At 38.4% G+C, this 23245-nt stretch overlaps 1 protein-coding gene across 1 annotated transcript in view; it reads right to left on the reverse strand.

Annotated features, from left to right (window-relative positions):
* Positions 1-1023: 1023 nt before the first annotated feature.
* The window catches only part of carhsp1 (calcium regulated heat stable protein 1), a 61905-nt gene continuing 39683 nt past the window's right edge, over positions 1024-23245 (reverse strand). Inside the window, exons 2-5 of the mRNA XM_061973341.2 lie at positions 21340-21476; positions 21149-21257; positions 9559-9681; positions 1024-1549 (exon numbers count right to left, since the gene is read on the reverse strand). Of these exons, the coding sequence (XP_061829325.2) occupies positions 1387-1549; positions 9559-9681; positions 21149-21257; positions 21340-21427 (483 nt within the window). The 5' untranslated portion in view covers positions 21428-21476 and the 3' untranslated portion in view covers positions 1024-1386. The remainder of the gene's footprint in view (positions 1550-9558; positions 9682-21148; positions 21258-21339; positions 21477-23245) is intronic.

Consider the following 23245-nt stretch of genomic DNA (forward strand, 5'->3'; position numbering starts at 1 on the left):
GGGTCGGCAACCCGCGGCTCTAGAGCCGCATGCGGCTCTTTAGCGCCGCCCTAGTGGCTCTCTGGAGCTTTTTCAAAAAATGTATGAAAAATGGAAAAAGATGAGGGGAAAAAAAAATCTATTTTTGTGTTAATATGGTTTCTGTAGGAGGACAAGCATGACACAAACCTCCCTAATTGTTACAAAGCACACTGTTTATATTAAACATGCTTCACTGATTCGAGTATTTGGCGAGCGCCGTTTTGTCTTATTCATTTTGGCGGTCCTTGAACTCACCGTAGTTTGTTTACATGTATAACTTTCTCCGACTTTCTAGGACGTGTTTTATGCCACTTCTTTTTCTGTCTCATTTTGTCCACCAAACTTTTAAGGTTGTGCATGAAAGGTGAGTTTTGTTGATGTTATTGACTTGTGTGGAGTGCTAATCAGACATATTTGGTCACTGCATGACTGCAAGCTAATCGATGCTAATAGGCTATTTAGGCTAGCTATATGTACATATTGCATCATTATGCCTCATTTGTAGCTATATTTGGGGTCATTTAGTTTCCTCTAAGTCCTCTTAATTCCATGACACACTATCTGTATGTAGTATGTCTTTAAATTTTTTGCGGCTCCAGACAGATTTGTTTTTGTATTTTTGGTCCAATATGGCTCTTTCAACATTTTGGGTTGCCGACCCCTGATGGTGGAGAATGAGTGAGAGAAACTTTAACTTGGCTGAAAAGCACAACTTATTGCAAAATAAATCATTGTTCGCAAAGATAAACAAGGCTGTCATGTCCGTCATTGGTGGTCCGGAGAACCCGGAGGAGCAAGACCTCCACAAACTCGTTTCACAACAAATTTATCTGCGACTTATAAATTATATATATATTTTTTTCCCCCTAAAATTGAGTGGGTGTCGCTTATATCCCGGTGTGCTCTATAGATGGAAAAAGATGCCAAAGCTGCTATTTTACATGATTACACCAAAGTTGGACAATACATTCTTAAAACAGCAGTGCATAAAGCACTTACACATTGACCCTTCTTTAATTGATTTATTATATATCCCACATAATCAAACACAGGTCATGTATCAATAGGCATGAGCAGAGTTTTAGGTTCAGAAGTAGGCACAGTGTTGACCTGGCAATAAACCTTGTGGCATTCGACCTGAGATCCCTGCATGACTTGACACTCGCTGCAGGATTTCAGCAGTAACCTAAAATACATTGTACATGTTCCCAAATAATAGATCACCATTTCTAAATAACCCAAGACACCAAATATTTGGAGTATTTCGAGGTGGGAATCTCCACCCCTGTATGATGAATCTACCCTTAACAAACCAACTTTTGTTCCCGAGTGCACCATCATCTAACCTCGGTAACGCTCGAGCTCTCAGTTTTGGACGACGTTTCCTGTCCAGGTCTCGTGTTTGGTTCCGGTCTTCAGTTGGGTGATGGTGACCTCCACGGCCTGGATCTTCTCGTATTTCGGAGGAATGGAGCAGACTTTGTAGCTCACCTGGTCGCCTTCCACGAGCACATACTCGCCCTCGATGCTGGGGGAAGGGTGAAATGTGGTGTCACAGTGGCAAAGTGCAGGTTTCCACACACTCATTTATCTGTGGCGGTACACATCAATTACTTTTGGACCGCCACAGAAGGATTTAGTGTACTTTTGATCCTTTACAGGCCTACTGAAACCCACTACTACCGACCACACAGTCTGATAGTTTATATATCAATGATGAAATCTTAACATTGCAACACATGCCAATACGGCCGGGTTAGATTAGTAAAAGGCAATTTTAAATTTCCCGCGAAATATCCTGCTGAAAACGCCTCGGTATGATGACGTTTGCGCGTGACGTCACGGATTGTAGCGGACATTTTGGGACACCATTGTGGCCAGCTATTAAGTCGTCGGTTTTCATCGCAAAATTCCACAGTATTCTGGACATCTGTGTTGGTGAATCTTTTGCAATTTGTTTAATGAACAATGGAGACAGCAAAGAAGAAAGCTGTATGTGGGAAGCGGTGTATTAGCGGCCGGCTGCAGCAACACAAACACAGCCGGTGTTTCATTGTTTACATTCCCGGAAGATGACAGTCAAGCTTTACCATTGGCCTGTGGAGAACTGGGACAACAGAGACTCTTACCAGGAGGACTTTGAGTTGGATACGCAGACACGGTACCGTGAGTACGCTTCCAAACGTTTGATCGCTTGCCCGTACGTGCGTGCCGCTAAGTGCATGTCACGTACGTAACTTTGGGGACTTTGGGGAAATATATGTGCTGTATGAACTTTGGGGAGGTGAACGGTACTTTGGGCTGTGGGATTGAGTGTGTTGTGCGGGTGTTTGAGTTGTATTGGCGGGTTATATGGACAGGAGGGGGGAGGTGTTTGTTATGCGGGATTAATTTGTGGCATATTAAATATAAGCCTGGTTGTGTTGTGGCTAATAGAGTATATATATGTCTTGTGTTTATTTACTGTTTTAGTCATTCCCAGCTGAATATCAGGTCCCACCCGCCTCTCACAGCATCTTCCCTATCTGAATCGCTCCCACTGCCCTCTAGTCCTTCACTCTCACTTTCCTCATCCACAAATCTTTCATCCTCGCTCAAATTAATGGGGAAATCGTCTCTTTCTCGGTCCGAATCGCTCTCGCTGCTGGTGGCCATGATTGTAAACAATGTGCAGATGTGAGGAGCTCCACAACCTGTGACGTCACGCTACTTCCGGTACAGGCAAGGCTTTTTTATCAGCGACCAAAAGTTGCAAACTTTATCGTCGATGTTCTCTACTAAATCCTTTCAGCAAAAATATGGCAATATCGCGAAATGATCAAGTATGACACATAGAATGGACCTGCTATCCCCGTTTAAATAAGAAAATCGCATTTCAGTAGGCTTTTAAGACCTGGCACTATCTGCTCTAGAAATGCGCGGTTTGCGGACACAACCGCGGAGTACGCGGGTCGGGCGGGTGAAATTTAAAAAAATTAGATTTTAAATAGATTCAGGCGGGTGGCGGTTAAACCAATTCGGAAATATATATACATAGTTAAATGTTGTTACCCACATACAAAAAACGAGCAGCACTCTTTGAAACAGGCAATTATTTATCAGGCACTGCACTGCAGCACACCACCACACAACACAACAGAAGAAAAAAAAAAGATGGCAACGCCGGCAGCAAACGTGGTACGCGACAAACTAAAAAAGGGAATACTAAAGACCAGGGGAAAAAAAGGCCAGAAAAGTTCAGCGTGGACTCGTTTTTATGAGGTTGTAAATCAGGATGATAGTAATGCTGGCTATGTGATTTGCAAGAGCTGCGACGCTGTTTATGTCTACGACAGTCACAAAACCGGGACATCTAACATGGTGCATCACATTTGTGCAAAACGCCGAACCTCCACAAACACCCTGAGCATGAGCAGTTTCGTCCGCCGTGATCCCAGAAGAGTGCCACAGGATGTTAAAACAAGGCTTACAGATGCATGTGTGGACCTGTGCACTAATGATATGCGCCCGTTTGATATAGTAATATATATATATATATATATATATATATATTGGATGTGTATGTAACCAAACAGGAAATGGGTGTCAGACTATGTGTGGAATTTAACTGGAGGGTTTTACCGTAAGTGTTGGAGGTGCGTGTTGAGAGGAGCGGTGCTGTCAGACAAGGGCGAGGCAGGCAGGGTTTGTCCAGGGGCGGAAGCATGGTCGGGAGGCAGGAGGAGGATCTCTGGTAGCGGTTGTTTAAGTAGTCGTCCCTCTCATCAGTGCCGGGTGTGTTGATTGAAGATGGAATGCAGCTGCCTGCAGCAGTGTGAGTGACGTGCGCGCGAGCGCGCTTGGAGGTGCGCTCAGCGCGGCTCCCAGATGATTGCGCACTGGTGTGCGTCTGGGCCGTGACAGCGTGGCACGCTTTGAATGTCTTTGCTGCATTGGATCAGTCTCCTTTCTTTAACAGGCAAAAGCTGTATAACCTCACTAATGCCTTGCATCGTCTATATTAGATATATAACAACGGGCGGGTGCGGGCGGGTGTGGTTTTGATAAAATGTTGGTTCGGGTGGATGGCGGATGGTTGACGACTTTTGTGATGCGGTTGCGGATGAAATAATTGCCTATCCGCGCATCTCTAATCTGCTCACCCTCTCACATTAAAACGACTTGTTACAAATCAGTCCACCAGGGGGCAGCACCACTACACAGCTGAAGGACTAAGAAAGCCACTCCATGCACGTCCAGTTTCTGCACACCAGTTATCAAACAGAACCAAAATCTCCCTCAAAGTGCAAAACAAAACATAAACAGCACGTGTGCACAAAATAAAAGTTGATAACTCCAATGTCCTGTTGGTAAATAATATAGGTGTCCTGATACGATACTGATATCGGAGCCTTCAGTATGGCCGATACCGGTAATAATCCGATACAATATCATAACCCAGCAGGCACAAGACGTTGATACAACGTTGATTATACGTACATGTCCTTTATAACTGACTTTGAAACAATGTTGCAAAGTAGTTGTATTTGTAAACCGATCGGGACATAAATACGGTTTAAAAACATGAGAAATGCAAAAAGAGATTATGACGTCAACCCCCTCTTTGAAATCAAAATCAAATCAGTTCAAATTGACCAGGCGAGCCATACTCAATTTTGCAAGATGAAAGGTGACAAAGGGTGAAAGAGTGACTATTAATTAGGGTGCAGAAATTGTGCCAAATTAAATGTGAATATGCCTACGAAGGCACTGTAGTGAGGCTCATTATGTCCAGTTGATCCTCACATAATCCATGGATGTCTTTCGTCTGCTTTAAATTGTAGCTTTAAAAGGAGAACTGCACCTTTTTGGGGTATTTTGCCTCCCATTCACAATCCTTATGTAAGACAAGCACACACGTTTTTCTTTTTTTTATGCATTCTAACTCGTAAATAAACGCTAGCAAAAGTCAGCTAACAAGGGAGGTAATGGTAGTCACTCTAATTTGCCTATAAAAGCCTCCATCATCATTTTATATACACACTGTAAGTATATGTGTAATGTAGTGACAGCATATTCATAACAACATGTTTTATTCACATTATTTTCTAATTTTAAGCATTTGGCACTGTATTAATTTCACAGATGCATCACAACATTGCTTTTTCCCCTTCAACACTACTAACCATGGCAGACGTCGTGAGAGACAACAAAGACTACTTTGGGACGAATGATGATTCAGAACCTTATATTTTTGAGCCTGAACATAATGAGGATGAGCCAAAAGTTTGAAAAGCTGAGTGCTATACAGATCCAGCTTTAGTGAAACACTATAAACAATCACTTACTGTACCATGTCTGCTCTCACTGGAATGCCCACGGATGGAATGTTCATATCTTACCGTTTAGAATAAAAATTAATTCTAATCCTCACCCACGCTTGAAAAGAAAACGCGCCGCAAACAAAAGTTATTTTGTGTCTTTCTCGTCATCTCCGGTAATAAGTTGGGTGTCAAAGTTGACCGACTTCTCGATTAATGGCCACAACCTATATTTATCTAGAATTAACTTTCACCAGCTCAGAGGCGATGCAGCAGCTCACCGGCTCAGTATGTCAATAGCTGCATAAGCTAGTTAACGCAAAATATAATAACAATATCGCCAATACTTGGTTAATATTCAGGTCACAAGATGTACCGTATTTTTCGGAGTATAAGTCGCTCCGGAATATAAGTCGCACTGGCCGAAAATGCATAATAAAGAAGGGAAAAAACATAAATAAGTCGCACTGGAGTATAAGTCGCATTTTTGGGGGAAATTTATTTGATAAAACCCAACACCAAGAATAGACATTTGAAAGGCAATTTAAAATAAATAAAGAATAGTGAACAACAGGCTGAATAAGTGTACGTTATATGAGGCATAAATAACCAACTGAGAACGTGCCTGGTATGTTAACGTAACATATAATGGTAAGAGTCATTCAAATAACTATAACATATAGAACATGCTATACGTTTACCAAACAATCTGTCACTCCTAATCACTAAATCCCATGAAATCTTATACGTCTAGTCTCTTACGTGAATGAGCTAAATAATATTATTTGATATTTTATGGTAATGTGTTAATAATTTCACACATAAGTCGCTCCTGAGTATAAGTCGCACACCAAACTATGAAAAAAACTGCGACTTATATTCCGAAAAATGCGGCAAATGGAGTATTTCTGGCGGTTTTTGGATGTTTTTTTAAGAGGGATTTATGGGTGGAACGGCGTACCACCATGCGCTGCATTGATAGCCACCTCGTACTTGCCGTATTTTACGACTTAAAATGCATGAAAAATAATAAGTGTTCTTGTCTTACATAGGGATTGTAAATACTAGAAAAACAAACAAACAAACAAACTGCAGTTCCCTTTTAATACTAAGTGGGCTGATGGCGCCATCTGTATTGGGGATACTGCAGCTATGAATCCAGCAGAGGGTGCTGTCTAACAAGTTCTTCGTCTCAACATTTTCCAGCAGGAAACGCTATGACAAGACATGTGTGACTGCACGTTATTGTGACAATACTGTACACTGTGTGCTTGGCATACTTGCCAACCTTGAGACCTCCGATTTCGGGAGGTGGGGGGTGGGTGCGTAGTATATTGACAGCTAGAATTCACCAAGTCAAGTATTTCATATATATATATACCGTATTTTCCGCACTATAAGGCGCACCTAAAAACCACAAATTTTCTCAAAAGCTAACAGTGCGCCTTATAACCCGGTGCGCTTTATTACGATTCATTTTCATAAAGTTTCGATCTCGCAACTTCGGTAAACAGCCGCCATCTTTTTTCCCGGTAGAACAGGAAGCGCTTCTTCTTCTACGCAAGCAACCGCCAAGGTAAGCACCCGCCCCCATAGAACAGGAAGCGCTTCTTCTTCTACTGTAAGCTACCGCCCGCCCCCGGAAGAAGAAGAAAAAACGCGCGGATATCACCGTACGTTTCATTTCCTGTTTACATCTGTAAAGACCACAAAATGGCTCCTACTAAGCGAAAAGGATCCGGTTCATAAAAAGACGCAATCTCTCCATCCGCACACGGATTACTACCGTATTTCACAGCAACTGATATTCCTGTGAACCGCACTGTGGAACGGGAGCACGTACGGTGAATATTCGCACCACAGGGAATGAGAAGTCATCCTTCACTGTGGTTCTAGCTTGCCATGCTAACTTCCACCCATGGTGATATTCAAAAGGAAGACCTTGCCAAAAGAGACCTTTCCAGCCGGCGTCATCATAAAAGCTAACTCGAAGGGATGGATGGATGAAGAAAAGATGAGCGAGTGGTTAAGGGAAGTTTACGCGAAGAGGCCGGGTGGCTTTTTTCACACAGCTCCGAAGGCGAACACACCTTCACTAAGACGGGCAGACAGCGCCGGACGACATACGCCAACATCTGCCAGTGGATCGTAAATGCCTGGGCAGATATTTCGGTCACAACTGTGGTCCGAGCTTTCCGGAAGGCAGGATTCACAGAACAACAGCGACACTGACTCCCGATGACTTCGACGAGACGGAACCGGCCATTTTGGATACCACGCTTGCGCAACTTTTCAATTCGGACACCGAAGACGAAGAATTCGAAGGATTTACGAATGAAGAATAACTTCAGAAGGTGAGCGCTATGTTTATTTTGTGTGTTGTGACATTAACGTTCGAGCAACATTATGTTACTATTGCTCTACACCATTTTGAATTTTACTATGTTTGTGATTGCACATTTGCGTACATTTTGGGACAGAGTTGTTAGAACGCTGGTTTTCAATATATTATTAAAGTTTGACTGAACTATCTGACTGTTTTTTTGACATTCACTTTAGCGCAGAGTTTTTTTGACATTCACTTTAGCGCAGCGTAGGCGCGGCTTATAGTCCGGGGCGGCTTATTGGTGGACAAAATTATGAAATATGTAATTCATAGAAGGTGCGGCTAATAATCCGGTGCGCCTTATAGTGCGGAAAATACGGTATATATATATATATATATATATATATATATATATATATATATATATATATATATATATCCTGAAAATATGCAAACAAAACTGTGTTTATATAATTGATACTTCAAACTTGCATAAATAAATATTAAGGAATATAACATAACTTGGCTTCTGAGAGTTTCAAAATGTAATGAATAAAATGCTAAAGTTGTTGATAAACAAGCAATTATTTTAATAATTAAATATGGTCATTTTAAATGAATTATTATGATGATTTAAAATCAATTATTTCAAATATGTTTATTTTAATGTATAATTCTATGGCTGGATGTAATAAGGAGTCAGGAAAAAATACAAATAAAAATACAATTAATTTTGATGTTTTTAGCAAAATATAGTAAAAATGTATTTATTATTTTTTTTTTTTTCAATTAATAAATTTTTTTTTTTTTTAGGTAAAATAAACATAATAATACAATTTATCTCTAGTCTGGATGATTTAGTTCTTGTCACCCTGTTGTCCTCCCGTCATGAAAAAAGGCTGTCCTCAGTCAGGTCCGCATGGAGCTGGAGGGGGCGTGGCTTCCAGCTCCAGCTGAAAATCGGGAGATTTTCGGGAGAATATTTGTCTCGGGAGGTTTTCGTGAGAGGCGCTGAATTTCGGGAGTCTCCCGGAAAATTCGGGAGGGTTGGCAAGTATGGTGCTTGGAATTGTTTAAAAAAATTAATAATAATTAAAAAAATTCTAATAATAATAAATATATATATATATATATATATATATATATATATATATATATATATATATATATATATATATATATATATGTATGTATATATATAAATACAATTAAAAAAACAAAACAATAAAAAAAATATTTAAAAAATAAAATAAAAATAAATAGAAAAATATTTTTTTAAAGTTACATAAAAAAAATTCATTAAAGGAATTGTTTGTGTGTAAAACTGAATGTAAAGGTTAAGATCTCCGAAATACACTCATGTTTGTGTGTGCTATGGCTATGCGTTTTTCCCCCCCTGGCCTCAGTCTGGACCCCCTCTCCAGGTGCCCAGGGTAAAACTGAATATACATGTGTGTATATATATATATATATATATATATATATATATATATATATATATATATATTTATTTATTTTTTTATTCCCAGCGTTTACCTGTTTCTCACCTTTTTTGTAAGGGGCGCCGGAAGTTGGCAGACCCGTCAGCGATCCTGTTCTGTCTCCCTGTAATGTTTGTCTGCTCTTGAATGGGATTGTCCTGAAAATCTTAATTAATTAATAAAGTACTTCTGATTCTGAGATTTTTTTATTTTTTAAAAAGGCATTTTTAGGGCTTTTTTATGGGTTTGTGGTTATACACCGTGCAGCGGGATAGACTGTATTCTGGTGAGTATGTTTGAGACTCCCCCCCCTCCATGTGTTGTCAAAGCACAAAAACCCTCTATTCATCATTACTAAACACCAACACATTACAACATTTAGCATCCTATTAAACCTCACGTTGTCAGGGATGCTGGCGACTGCACTTACTCTGAGATGTGGACAAAGATGTCGCTGCCCCCTTCGAATGGCGTGATGAAGCCATGGCCTTTGGAGCGGTTGAAACATTTACACACACCATTAAACACCGGACCCTCTGATGCACGAGCCGTCCTGTAGAGAGTGGAAAGGGGGAGGGGCACATGATGAAGAACATCCATGGATGTGTTTGTCAGCACAAGACAAAGATACACTTGTTGCAGCCATGAGGAATTGGGATTGGTTAGAAAGTGTGTGTGGGTTCTTGTATTTCTACCCTTCTTGAGACAACAAGATCGGTGAACATGTTAGGACCGAAATCATGGTCCCAATACGGAAAACCATTGCATCTAATAGAGAATGTCTCATTTGCACCCATGGTGGTGAAATCCATCAAAATTAGGGTGGTTCCAAAAAGGAGGGATTTTTCAAAATTGACTGTGTGTCAGTTTTAAAACATGAAATAAGTGTGTGTAAAAAATTTCAAGTGCTCCCCCTCTGGCCAACATATGTAATAACAAGTGTGTGTAAGAAATTGAAATGCGCCCCCTTTGGCCAAAATTAATTTAAAAAAATAAATAAATATGTATATAGAGACATATTGTAATAACTTCAAGTGAATAATGAACATTAAAAAACAATTACCGTATTTTTCGGACTATAAGTCGCAGTTTTTTTTCATAGTTTGGCCGGGGGTGCGACTTATAATCAGGAGCGACTTATGTGTGAAATTATTAACACATTACCGTAAAATATCAAATAATATTATTTAGCTCATTCACGTAAGAGACTAGACGTATAATATTTCATGGGATTTAGCGATTAGGAGTGACAGATTGTTTGGTAAACGTATAGCATGTTCTATATGTTATAGTTAATAATAATATGTTACGTTAACATACCAGGCACGTTCTCAGTTGGTTATTTATGCCTCATATAACGTACACTTATTCAGCCTGTTGTTCACTATTCTTTACTTATTTTAAATTGCCTTTCAAATGTCTATTCTTGGTGTTGGGTTTTATCAAATACATTTCCCCCAAAAATGCAACTTATACTCCTGTGCGACTTATATATGTTTTTTTCCTTCATGTGTTTTCGGCCGGTGCGACTTATACTCCGGAGCGACTTATAGTCCGAAAAATACGGTACAAAACAAAAAATTCAAAACTTTTCTTTTACTAAAAGCTTACCTTTTATATATTTGCATAGTATGTATATATTATTAATGTTGTAAATACAAATCTTTATATATCTAGAAAGGGTAAACCTAAAGAGGTAGGCATTTTTCGGAGGTCTCAAGAAGGTAACAAATACAAGAATGTGTGTGTGTGTGTTTGTGTTATTATTTGGGAAATGATTTAACAGAACATATAAACCTATTTGTGAGAGCCCTTTTTGAAAAGGCACAAGAAAGCGTCTACAAAACAAGGATGCTTGATATTACCGGCGACCCATAATGGCAATTATGACGTCACATGGATAATTCTGATAATGAAAAAACAACCGATAAAACGAGCCGATAATAATAAAGGCTTATCATCTCTGTGTTTGTGGCTTGAGTTGCTGCCTGGCTCCTTAACCCCTTCCCTCCCCTACGATATGATCACATATTTGTGGGGTTTCCATTAGCATGTCAGAAGAAGACATTTCACTCAAACTTTGCAAAATGTGTTTCACACAAATCAAACAGGCAGCGTTAAAGACAAGCTTCAACAACAAAGTCTGATAAGTTACCTTAAAATTCACTATTGGGCGGATTTATGTAAACTGTACGAAGCTACCTGTGCTGCTAAGATGAGACCGGCGTTAATAGCGGCGACCACAGCAAACTTAAAGCCACAGGATTGAAGGAAAAGCATTTGATAAGAGTCAGAAGTTTGAAAGAAAATACCTTGAAGGGAAAGCAGTTAATGCCAATTTTTGTTGTCCTGTCCAGCCACTCAGGCAAATCATATGGTTGATGTAAATGCCCAAAAGAGAAGTGTGGGATACTTCTCTTGTTGCCTTATTTGTATTTGACTTTATAAAATGGATCTAATATTTGGCGCGGCTGGACCATAGCCGGAAGGGATAAAAAGAAGAAAAAAAAGAAGACATAGGGGGAAATTGCGGGGACAAAAGGGTAATAAGACAGAAAGATAACAACAACAACAACAACAAAAACAGATCAGCAAATACGATACATACAAATATGATGCGAAAAATAATAGCAAAAAAGCAGTTAGTGAAGTGAATATTAATAACACAGAAATGACAATGAACATTATTACATTACAAATAGAGCAATACAAATACCAATATAAATAACACTACTGAAAATGAATAATAATAATTATTGCCCCAATGATCAACAATACAATTGTTTCAAATGCAACAATACATAAATGTAATACAAAATAAAGCAGATAAATGGAGGGTAAGAAAAAGAATAAACAATATTAACCTTGTAGATTGTTATAGTAAAAATAAGTTAAGCTTTCTCATTTTTAGTGAAAAAAAACCCATTATCATTTGAATCATGATTTCTTTAAGTTCTACAATTGAATATTGCCCTTTTAAGGAGAAGGCACATATTGCACTACTGTATTCATTTATTACTGTCAGGGGAAAATATTTTTTTATTTTGGTCATTAATAAGAGTTATGACTTCACTTGTTTAGTTCAATTGGCCTCATGTATATATGTTGTGTAGGATAGATTTTTATTTTATTTTTACGAAATCATTCAGAATATTTGAGTTGCTTGTTATTAGTAAAACCAAAATACTCAACAATACAACTCTACTACACCTAAATAATAATCTGCTTGCCAGGAAATGGGACTCTGTGTTTAATTGCACCTGTCCTGATGCTGCATATGAACATCTGATTAAAATGATTCAGGATGCTATTCAGGAAACAATCCCTGAAAAAATTATCAAAAATCATACCTCAGAAAAAAATCCCTGGATTACAAGGGGGATCTTAAAGTCCATCAGACAAAAGAATAAACTCTACAAATGTTATATTTCGAACCCTACTACTGTCAACAAAGAAAAATACACATATTATAGAAATAAATTAACTCATATTATCAGGAAAAGTAAGCGCAACTATTATTCTAAACTATTACAAGCATCGCAGGGGGATTGTAGGAGAACATGGAACGTGTTGAATACTGTTCTCAACAAGGGACATAAGGCCCCTGTTGTTCCGGATACAGGGTCAAATAGGGCTGATCTTGCCAATAGTTTTAATACATTTTTTGCTTCTATTGGGGAAAACCTATCCAGTAAAATAGGTCAACCTCCAGGGTATTCCTTTAAAGAATTTTTATCAGGCAGCTACCCAAACTCCCTTTTCATGCAGCCAACCGACATCAATGAGCTTTATACGATCATTATGGACCTAAAGTCATCACATACAGCTGGAGTGGACGGGATATGTAGCAAAATCTTGAAAGCCATAGCAAATGTGATCATAAATCCTCTCTGTTACTGTATAAACCTGTCACTTAGTGCTGGCATTGTACCCAAAATGTCCAAAGTGGCAAAAATAATCCCAATTTTTAAATCAGGTGATAAAAATAATATGAACAATTATAGGCCAATTTCAATTTTACCAACATTTTCAAAAATATTTGAGAAAGTGGTCTATAACCGACTGAATGGCTTTCTGGAAAAACTAAATATCCTTGTCCCCTCCCAATATGGTTTTCGTAAAAAAAGCACCACCTGTATGGCTATACTCGACCTTTTGGAAAAGGTCAATGACTGTATTGAAGAAGGAAAATGCGGTATTGGCATTTTTTTGGATCTATCCAAGGCCTTTGACACAATAGACTTTGAGATCTTATTGTATAAACTATATCACTATGGTGTCAGAGGGGTACCTCTCGATTGGTTCCGCTCTTACCTATACGGAAGGCAGCAATGTGTATGCGTCAATGATCACAATTCACCCTGTATGACCATAAATTATGGGGTTCCCCAGGGATCCATCTTGGGGCCTCTCCTTTTTATCCTATACATAAATGATTTTGTAAACTCCTCCGAAACTTTTCATAAAATAATTTTTGCTGACGATACAAATTTGTTTACCTCACACAGGAGCCTATACGATCTACAAGTAACTGTCAATTCAGAGCTTGTGAAAGTAGATTCCTGGTTCAAATGCAATAAGCTCTCACTTAATGTAAATAAAACAAATTTTATTCTATTTCGTTCTAATAAAAACCGGACAAATACTGAGCACTGCCATATCAACATCAATGGGCAGGAAATACAGAGAGTGTACTCCACAAAATTCCTGGGGGTCATCATTGACGAATACCTCAATTTCAAATGTCACATTAGCCATCTGTTAAACAAATTATCCAAATATGTTGGCCTGTTCTTTCACCTTCGTCATTATCTTCCTCTTTATGCTCTACTCACACTATATAAAACTCTCTTTGAACCACATCTAAACTACTGTAATGTCATCTGGTGTAACACCTTCCCTACCTACCTCCACAAATTAGAATCTATGCAAAAGAAAATTATACGGGCCCTGTCATGGTCCAAGTTTAATGCCCCCACTCGACATCTATTCCATAATTATCATCTCTTAAGACTGACAGAGTTCAATATTTATCAAAATGCTTGTTTAACCTATCAAGTCATTTACAGGCTGAATTTAAGGCTCTGTAGCTTGGTTCCTATCTACCATCCCCAGCATGCCCACAACACTCGTAACTTAGATTTGATATCAGGGAAACATCGTTTACTGGATTGTACCGCTCGAAGTGTTGTATGCAGGGGACCAAAGATTTGGAACCGGCTTAATGAGAGCCTCAAGATGCTGTATCCATTCTCCAACTTCAAAAATAAACTAAAAACTTATCTATTAACCACCTATATTTAATGCCTCATGTAGGGTAGACTACTGTTGGGATTTGCATGGTTGAATGAATGTATGTATGTATGTGTATGCTTGCTTTAGTACTATTATCTTGTGTTAATCATATAGCGTTGTTTTTTGTTTTGTTTTTTGTTGTTGTACTTGCTACCATGTTCCATCATTCCATCATTTCATGTATATTCTATCCTCTGGACCCCCTGTCAAAAGCTTCTTCTAGCTTATTTGGGGGACCCTTTCACGTACCAACATCTTTAAATGATGATATTTTACTACTATTGTATTTGTTATATGGTATTGTGAATAAACTTGAAACTAAACTAAACTTATCTATTAATGAAATCATTGAAAAGTTGAAATATCAATCAATCCCAACTTTTTTTTTTCTACGCAATGATTGTAATTGTTTGCATGGGTCAGAATTATAGTATATTGTACTCAAATTATAGTTAATTATAAAGGGAAACAGGAAATCGATTGTCAAATTAATCGCAATTCTTATTTGAAACGATTCTTAATGGCTTCAAAAAAATCAAAAGTAAATTTTTTATATTTTTATTTTTTCTAAAATGTGTCCTGTCCAGCCACTTAAAATCTTTGGATAGGATTTTATCAAACAAAACCAGTTTTCTTTTGGGTAGTATAAAAATGTATCAGAGCTGTTTATCGATTTTATGGAGGAATGTAGTTACCGTATTTTTCGGAGTATAAGTCGCACATGCCGAAAATGCATAATAAAGAAGGAAAAAAACGCACTGGAGTATAAGTCGCATTTTTTGGGGAAATTTATTTGATAAAACCCAACACCAAGAATAGACATTTGAAAGGCAATTTAAAATAAATAAAGAATAGTGAACAACAGGCTGAATAAGTGTACGTTATATGAGGCATAAATAACCAACCGAGAACGTGCCTGGTATGTTAACGTAACATATTATGGTAAGAGTCATTCAAATAACTATAACATATAGAACATGCTATACGTTTACCAAACAATCTGTCACTCCTAATCGCTAAATCCCATGAAATCTTATACGTCTAGTCTCTTACGTGAATGAGCTAAATAATATTTTATATTTTACGGTAATGTGTTAATAATTTCACACATAAGTCGCTCCTGAGTATAAGTCGCATGTCGAAAAAAACTGCGACTTATAGTCCGAAAAATACGGTAATCATAAAACTGGCACCCGATGCTATTAAAAAAGTTTTGATTTTGAATCGAGAATAGTTATTAATCAAGAATGGGATCTGAATCGAATCGTTACCCCCCAATCAAATTGTGTGGTGCCAAAAGATTCACAGCTCTATTAATTAAGTAAAGAAGTGTCAGTTGACATTATCCTTATCCCTACAAGATTTGTATATTTTTGTTAGAGTATAGTGAGAACTGTTAAACCAATTTCTCCTAACAAAACCTTGTGTAAAATATTAATACATAAATATCGGTTATCATTATCGGTTGTAAAAGGTCCGCTGGAAGTTATCAGTATCGGTCCAAATTTCCATTACCGTGCACCCATATAATAAATACAGTGAGTGAAAGGTAGAGTACACCGAACTGGTCAACACTTTTTTTAAATTTTCTTGTAAACAGACCATATTTTCGGTATATCAGATGGAATTTTTACCTGGTGGTCAGGTGACCCTTATGAAGAACACTGCAGATGACAGTTGAAACATGTCAGGTAAAAATTCCAATATGGTCTGTTAACAAGAACATTTGAAAAAGTATATGAATATGAAGACATAGTGAACCTTTTTGAGCAACTGCTCGCCAGGACACACACAGTGACTGACAACCATCACTGAGCAGGAATTGAACTTACAAAAAGTAGGTGAGTCAACCACAAGGCTATCAGTGACTCACACCATCCTGTTGAAGGGAAAGTTTACTACCTGAGTTTTGAATTTCGCATTTTATGACGACTTTGGTACTTTCCTGATCACAATCACAAGATTGTGTGCCGATACCCTCGGCTTTAATACAGTCTGGTGTGAGGTAGTGATTAGATTTGAAACAATTACGATTGCCACTTGTTACTCGCAAGTCGAGCTAACTGTGGCTAACTAGCGAACTTCAAACCTCAAAAAAAACCTTGAAACAGATATACAAAAGGAGGGCAACCATCCATCCATCCATTTTCTACCGCTTGTCCCTTTTTCGGGGTCGCGGGGGGTGCTGGAGCCTAACTCAGCTGCATTCGAGCGGAAGGCGGGGTACACCCTGGACAAGTCGCCACCTCATCACAGAGGAGGGCAACCAGAAATGCGTAATTAAGGATCCGAGCAACAATATAACCACAGACTGCCGTCAATGAATGGAAGACAGAAACCGTCAGACTTTGCCATGTAAATACAGTGTTCCCTCGCTACAACACGGTTCACTTTACACAGCCTCGCTGTTACACTGATTTTTTATGTGTGTGCAATTTTTTACAATGTCTGCATCCTGATTCGCTAAAGGACTGTAGACCACTGTCAATCAATCTTCTTCATGCCATGTGTCCTGTACAGCAGTGGTCCCCAACCACCGGGCCACGGACAGGTACCGGGCCGCACAAGAAAAAAATAAATAAATAAAATTAAAAAAAATAAAAAAAATTTTTTTTTTTTTTTTGATTTTTTTATTAAATCAACATAAAAAACCATAATATATACATTATATATCAATATAGATCAATACAGTCTGCAGGGATACAGTCCGTAAGCACACATGATTGTATTTCTTTATGAAAACAAAATAAAAATAAATAAATAAATACCCCCCCCCCGGTCCATGGGACAAATTTTCAAATTTTCAAGCGTTGACCGGTCCGCAGCTACAAAAAGGTTGGGGACCACTGCTGTACAGTACAGAATGCGTACTAATATGGATGAGACAGACTTATTTTGGAAACGAATGCCCTCTTGCACCTTTATAATGCAGGACGAAGCCAAAAGCGCAGGATTTAAGGCCCAAAAAGATCATGTGACTTTGGTTATGTGTGGAAAGGCTGTGGGCTTTATGATAAAACCCGGGCATATTTATGGGTCAAAAAAAATCCTAGAGCCCTAAAAAACAGGTTTCGAGCTTTGGTTGAATTCTTTAATACAGTACTGTACTTATTTTTTTTTTTTTAAATCCACGAAGGTTTGAACTTTGAGAGTGTCAAGACTTGGACTCTGGCTTGGTTTGTTCTCCCGAGGTGCAAGTGAATTGGACCAGATGTGGCGTGAAGGTAAATACATGATTTATTTGAACACTATAACTACAAAAAAAAGGATCAAACAAAAAGCGCGCACAGGGGCGGAGGTACAAAACTAGACTATAAACACAGAACTTGCACATTGGCAGAAACTATGAACAATTAAACAAAACACTAACTGTGGCTTAATAAACAAAAACTTACTTGGCATGGAACCGGCATGAAAAAAGAGTAGCAAGGGTCATAAGGGTGTGGAGAGTGTGCAGGAGCATAAATGTCGTCAGAAAGACAAACTGAAAAACACTGAACTTAAATACTACAGACATGATTAACGAAAACAGGTGCGTGACTCAAAACGTGAAACAGGTGCGTGACGTGACAGGTGAAAAATAATGGGTTGCTATGGTGACAATCAAGAGTGCACAATGAGTCCAAACGTGGAACAGGTGAAACTAATGGGGTAATCATGGAAACAAGACAAGGGAGTGAAAAGACAGAAACTAAAGAGTCCTATAACTAAACAAAACATGACTTAAAACAAAACATGATTACACAGACATGACAGAGAGTGTTTAAATGAGAGAAATGTGAGAAAATGTTAATGCCCGTCTGAGAAAAGTTTATAAAGTGTGTGGTTATGGTTTTACAAACTTAAAACATATAAGAAACTGTACAGTACTGTAAACGAAAAAAACATAACATAAATTTAAACAGCCTGTAAACGAAAAAACATGCACAGTAAATGGAAAAAAACAGTGTTAACGAAAAAAATACATAATGAACGAAAACGCACATAAAAAAATTATAATTAACTTCTACTACACAGATGTCACTTAAAGCGGTTATTTTTTGGAACGTAACCCCAGCGTTAAACAAGGGAACAATGTGTGTGTGTGTGTATATCAGGGATTCCCGCAGCGCTTAGTTGTTAAGGCGGCCGCCTTAACAACAAATAGCCACCACCTAAACTAAAGTCTTAACAAGCTGCTCCGCTTAGTTCTGCCTCTGCCTCTGTCAGTACGTCTCTGCAGCACCCAGCTTTATCCCACCCACAGAATCCATCTGATTGGTTACAAGCAGAGCGGTAACAGCCAGTCAGCAGTGCGCATTCAGAGCGCATGTAACAGCCAACAAGCAGTTGTGCGTATTCAGAGCGCATGTAACAGCCAATCAGCAGTGCGTATTCAGAGCGCATGGAGTCAGTGCTCCTCCGGTGGAGTGAGCAGAAAGGGTTTTTTTTAGCAGGTAAGCATAATGCAGCGGTCTCTCTCCAAATTATAATAAACACTTCCAAGTCAACTACTAGTAACATCACTCTGAGCCCGTTGACGTTCTAGAAACATAAGCGGCAGCTCAGCTCGCTCACAGTTCTTAGCTCACTGTGCGGTATGTGTGCGTGCGTTACGGACAGCAAAGCCCTGTCTGTCTGAGAGAAAGACACGCATTATTGACCTACAGTTAACAACTAAGTTATTTCACTTTACCTTTTTCTGTGTTGATTGAGCTGTGTTAAAGCAGCAAAAAAGGACATTATGTTAAATGAAGAGCTTCCTGACGCTGTCTCTGATAGTTGATATAATAATGTAACTGCATCATAACGCCTACATGAACGCCAAGGTGTTCAGGGATGAATAGTCTCTCCTATTGGTATTGTACTATTTTTTCCAGCTATAGTTACATTAATCATTAGTAATGTAGCAGCCTAGTTTTGAATGGCAGGGTCCCTGCTATCACATGTTGATAAAAATATAACATTTACATAATAAAAATCAACTACAGGCTTCCCAAATGCTGTAATAAATTAAGTATGATGAGTTGAGCATATGTCAGCATGTGGCCCCACTTTTAACTATTTTTTTCCAAACGCTTATTGCAAACGCTTACTTACAGTAAGTCATTAATTTGACTATGTAAGTCATTATTTTGACTTAGTAAATTACTAAGTCATAATAACGACGTACCGTATTTTTCGGACTATAAGTCGCAGTTTTTTTTCATAGTTTGGCTGGGGGTGCGACTTATACTCAGGAGCGACTTATGTGTGAAATTATTAACACATTACCGTAATATATCAAATAATATTATTTAGCTCATTCATGTAAGACACTAGACGTATAAGATTTCATGGGATTTAGCGATTAGGAGTGACAGATTGTTTGGTAAACGTATAGCATGTTCTATATGTTATAGTTATTTGAATGACTCGTAACATATTATGGTAAGAGTCATTCAATAACTACCATAATATGTTACGTTAACATACCAGGCACGTTCTCAGTTGGTTATTTATGTCTCATATAACGTACACTTATTCAGCCTGTTGTAAACTATCCATCCATCCATTTTCTACCGCTTATTCCCTTTGGGGTCGCGGGGGGCGCTGGAGCCTATCTCAGCTACAATCGGGCGGAAGGCGGGGTACACCCTGGACAAGTCGCCATGTTGTAAACTATTCTTTATTTATTTTAAATTGCCTTTCAAATGTCTATTCTTGGTGTTGGGTTTTATCAAATACATTTCCCCCAAAAATGCGACTTATACTCCAGTGCGACTTATATATGTTTTTTTCCTTCTTTATTATGCATTTTCGGCCGGTGCGACTTATACTCCGAAAAATATGGTAATTAGTATCTCAGGTAACTAGGACTGTTTTGTTTTTACTTTACGGAAAAAATAGAGATATATATATCGTATATCGCCATTCCCCGGTCCCCTCCCCCTGGAGAGTCACCACCTTAACTAACAAATTTTCACACACACACACACACACACACACACACACACACACACACACACACACACACACACACACACACAAGAGGCCAAAAGTTTAGAGAAACCTTCTCATTCAATGCGTTTTCTTTATTTCCTTAATTGATGGTAGATTGTCACTGAAGGCATCACATCTATGAATGAACACATGTGGAGTTATGTAATTAACAAATAAAGGTGATGTAACTGAAAACATGTTTTATATTCTAGTTTCTTCAAAATAGCCACCCTTTGCTCTGATTACTGCTTTGCACACTCTTGGCATTCTCTCGATAAGCTTCAAGCACACCTGTGAAGTGAAAACCATTTCAGACTACTTCTTGAAGCTCATCGAGAGAATGCCAAGAGTGTGCAAAGCAGTAACCAGAGCAAAGGGTGGCTACTTTGAAGAAACTAGAATATGAAACATGTTTTCAGTTATTTCACCTTTTTTTGTTAAGTACATAACTCCACATGTGTTCATTCATAGTTTTGATGCCTTCAGTGACAATCTACAATGTAAATAGTCATGAACATAAAGAAAACGCATTGAATGAGGAGAATGTGTCCAAACCTTTGGCCTCAACTGTAATATATATATTTATGTGAGGGAGGGAATTCTGGTTAACATTCCAATACAGCAGGTGGCGGTAATGCACCTTTAACTTTAAGTGTCCCGCAATAATATCTGCGAGAATTACTGCAGAGGCAACATTTTGTACCACAACTGTTCATATAGTATTTGTCTAAGTATTAGCCACGTGTGTTTGAGTGTGTACTCACGCTGAGCAGGTCCTGTTCCTGCGAGTGGGCAGGGGGCTGGGAATATTGAAGCCTCGTATGGGGGAAGGGGAGCGGTCTCTGTGTCTGCATGCTGGAGGATGCAGGGACTCTTGATTGGACAAACAAAAAAAAAAAACCATGTGACATCTCGGTTTCTGGTTACTTCCTCCCGACAATATGCTAAGATTCACCTGCTGATTTTAAAGGTGGAGAACTGGCAGAGTTCAACGGGGGGGTCGTTGTTCGCGCCCCGGGGATGGACTCGGCCTGCGAGGACATTGCGTTGGGAGACAAAGAAAGGGCGGTGCTCCAAAGTGGTTTAAGACACCTAGTGGGAGGACATACACATAGTTCAAACTCTTTACTTCTTGTACAATGCGTTCAATTCCAAAACAAGGTTATGGTTGGTCTCCAAAGTCATCTCACCTCATGTCTGACATGATCTCAGAGAGGTAAGGTTTCACGTTGTCTTGGTGCTACAGCCCATCATGAATACTCCTCATTCATTCATTTTTTACTGCAACCTTATTCTGGGTCACCGGTGAACTGGGTTTAGGTCAGACCTGGGCAATTATTTGACTCGGGGGTCCAGATTTAGATAAAAAAGTGTGTTTGGGGGCCGGTATATCTATTTTTAGGAACACTAATACAAAACCTCACAATAATGATTGAAAGCTAAAAACGTTATGACAGACCGCCTTAAAAAACGGAATGGAATTTGACATTTTTTTACTGAATGAGACACCCAGAATGTACAAGAAAATAAAGAATGTGGCATATACAATATTAACCAAGAAGGATAAAACACTGAATATTGACAACATATTTTACAATCAACCGAAACACAACCAAAATGCAACAAACAGTGAAATATGAACGCGAATGGTAAAAAAAAAAAAACCCCACCTACAATCTGAGATATCTCATAGTGACCAAAGTAACTAATTAGATTACCATAGTAACTAATTAGATGACCATAGTAACTAGTATATCATGCAGATTCCAAGCATTGAAAGACATAGTATAGTTGAAGACGTACGGTCATTAGAAAACATCACTGCACATCATAATGGCAGCTACACTTATCATCTTAAACATCTAAAAAAAATATTTAAGAATATCCGGCGGGCCAGATTGAAAAGCTCAATGGGCCGCATGTGGCCACTGGGCCTCAATTTGCCCACGTCTGGGTTAGGTACACCGGTCGATCACATAAAAACTACCGTAAATTTCGGACTTTAAACCCCTACTTTTTTTTCCTACGCTTTGAACCTTGCGGCTTATAAAGCGATGCAGCTAATTTATGGATTTTTCTTTGCTGAAAAAAAAAATAAAGACACTGAGGAGTTGTGTTGTTTGTGCGTGCCACGGCACCATTTTCTGGACTAGTTCGCTTATTGCAGGTGCTGCAGTGCTCTTCTTTTTAGTGCATTCAACCGGAAGTAGAAGTGTCATTCCGTCTTCTAGCCGTCCATAGTGTTTTTACTGGATTTTTTTCTTTCTTTAGTTTATTTCGAACATGAACACACTTACAGTATAATACATCACACAATTTCATATCATTTCACTTTACATCATGTCCAAAAAGGAGTAGGAAGAAGCTAAACTTATTTAATCCTACCCCTTTCCCACTTCAGAGCGTTTACAAATATATAGAATCATTTACTGACCTTTTTATATAATAAAATAAGACTTAGACTTCCTTTTTATTGTCATTCAAATTTGAACTTTACAGCACAGATAGGAACGAAATTTCGTTACATAAGCTCATGGTAGTGCAGGATAAAAAAGCAATACGGTGCATATATAAATAAATATATATATATATAAATAATATATAAATATATATATAAAATACATAAACATATATATATAAATAAATAGATTACTGTACAGATAAATATATTGCACTTTTTCACATGCGTCCACGTTTATGGATGTATGTTATATTGTCTTTTTTTATTCCAGCGAGTTAATCCATTTTGGGGGGAGTTGAGGGATAATTTAATTATGATGCGTTCAAGAGTCTTACGACCTGAGGGAAGAAGCGGTTACAGAACCTGGAGGTTCTGCTTCGGAGGTTGCGGAACCTCTTTC

This window comes from Nerophis lumbriciformis, linkage group LG22 (genome assembly GCF_033978685.3).
Source record: "Nerophis lumbriciformis linkage group LG22, RoL_Nlum_v2.1, whole genome shotgun sequence".
Taxonomy (NCBI): Eukaryota; Metazoa; Chordata; class Actinopteri; order Syngnathiformes; family Syngnathidae; genus Nerophis; species Nerophis lumbriciformis.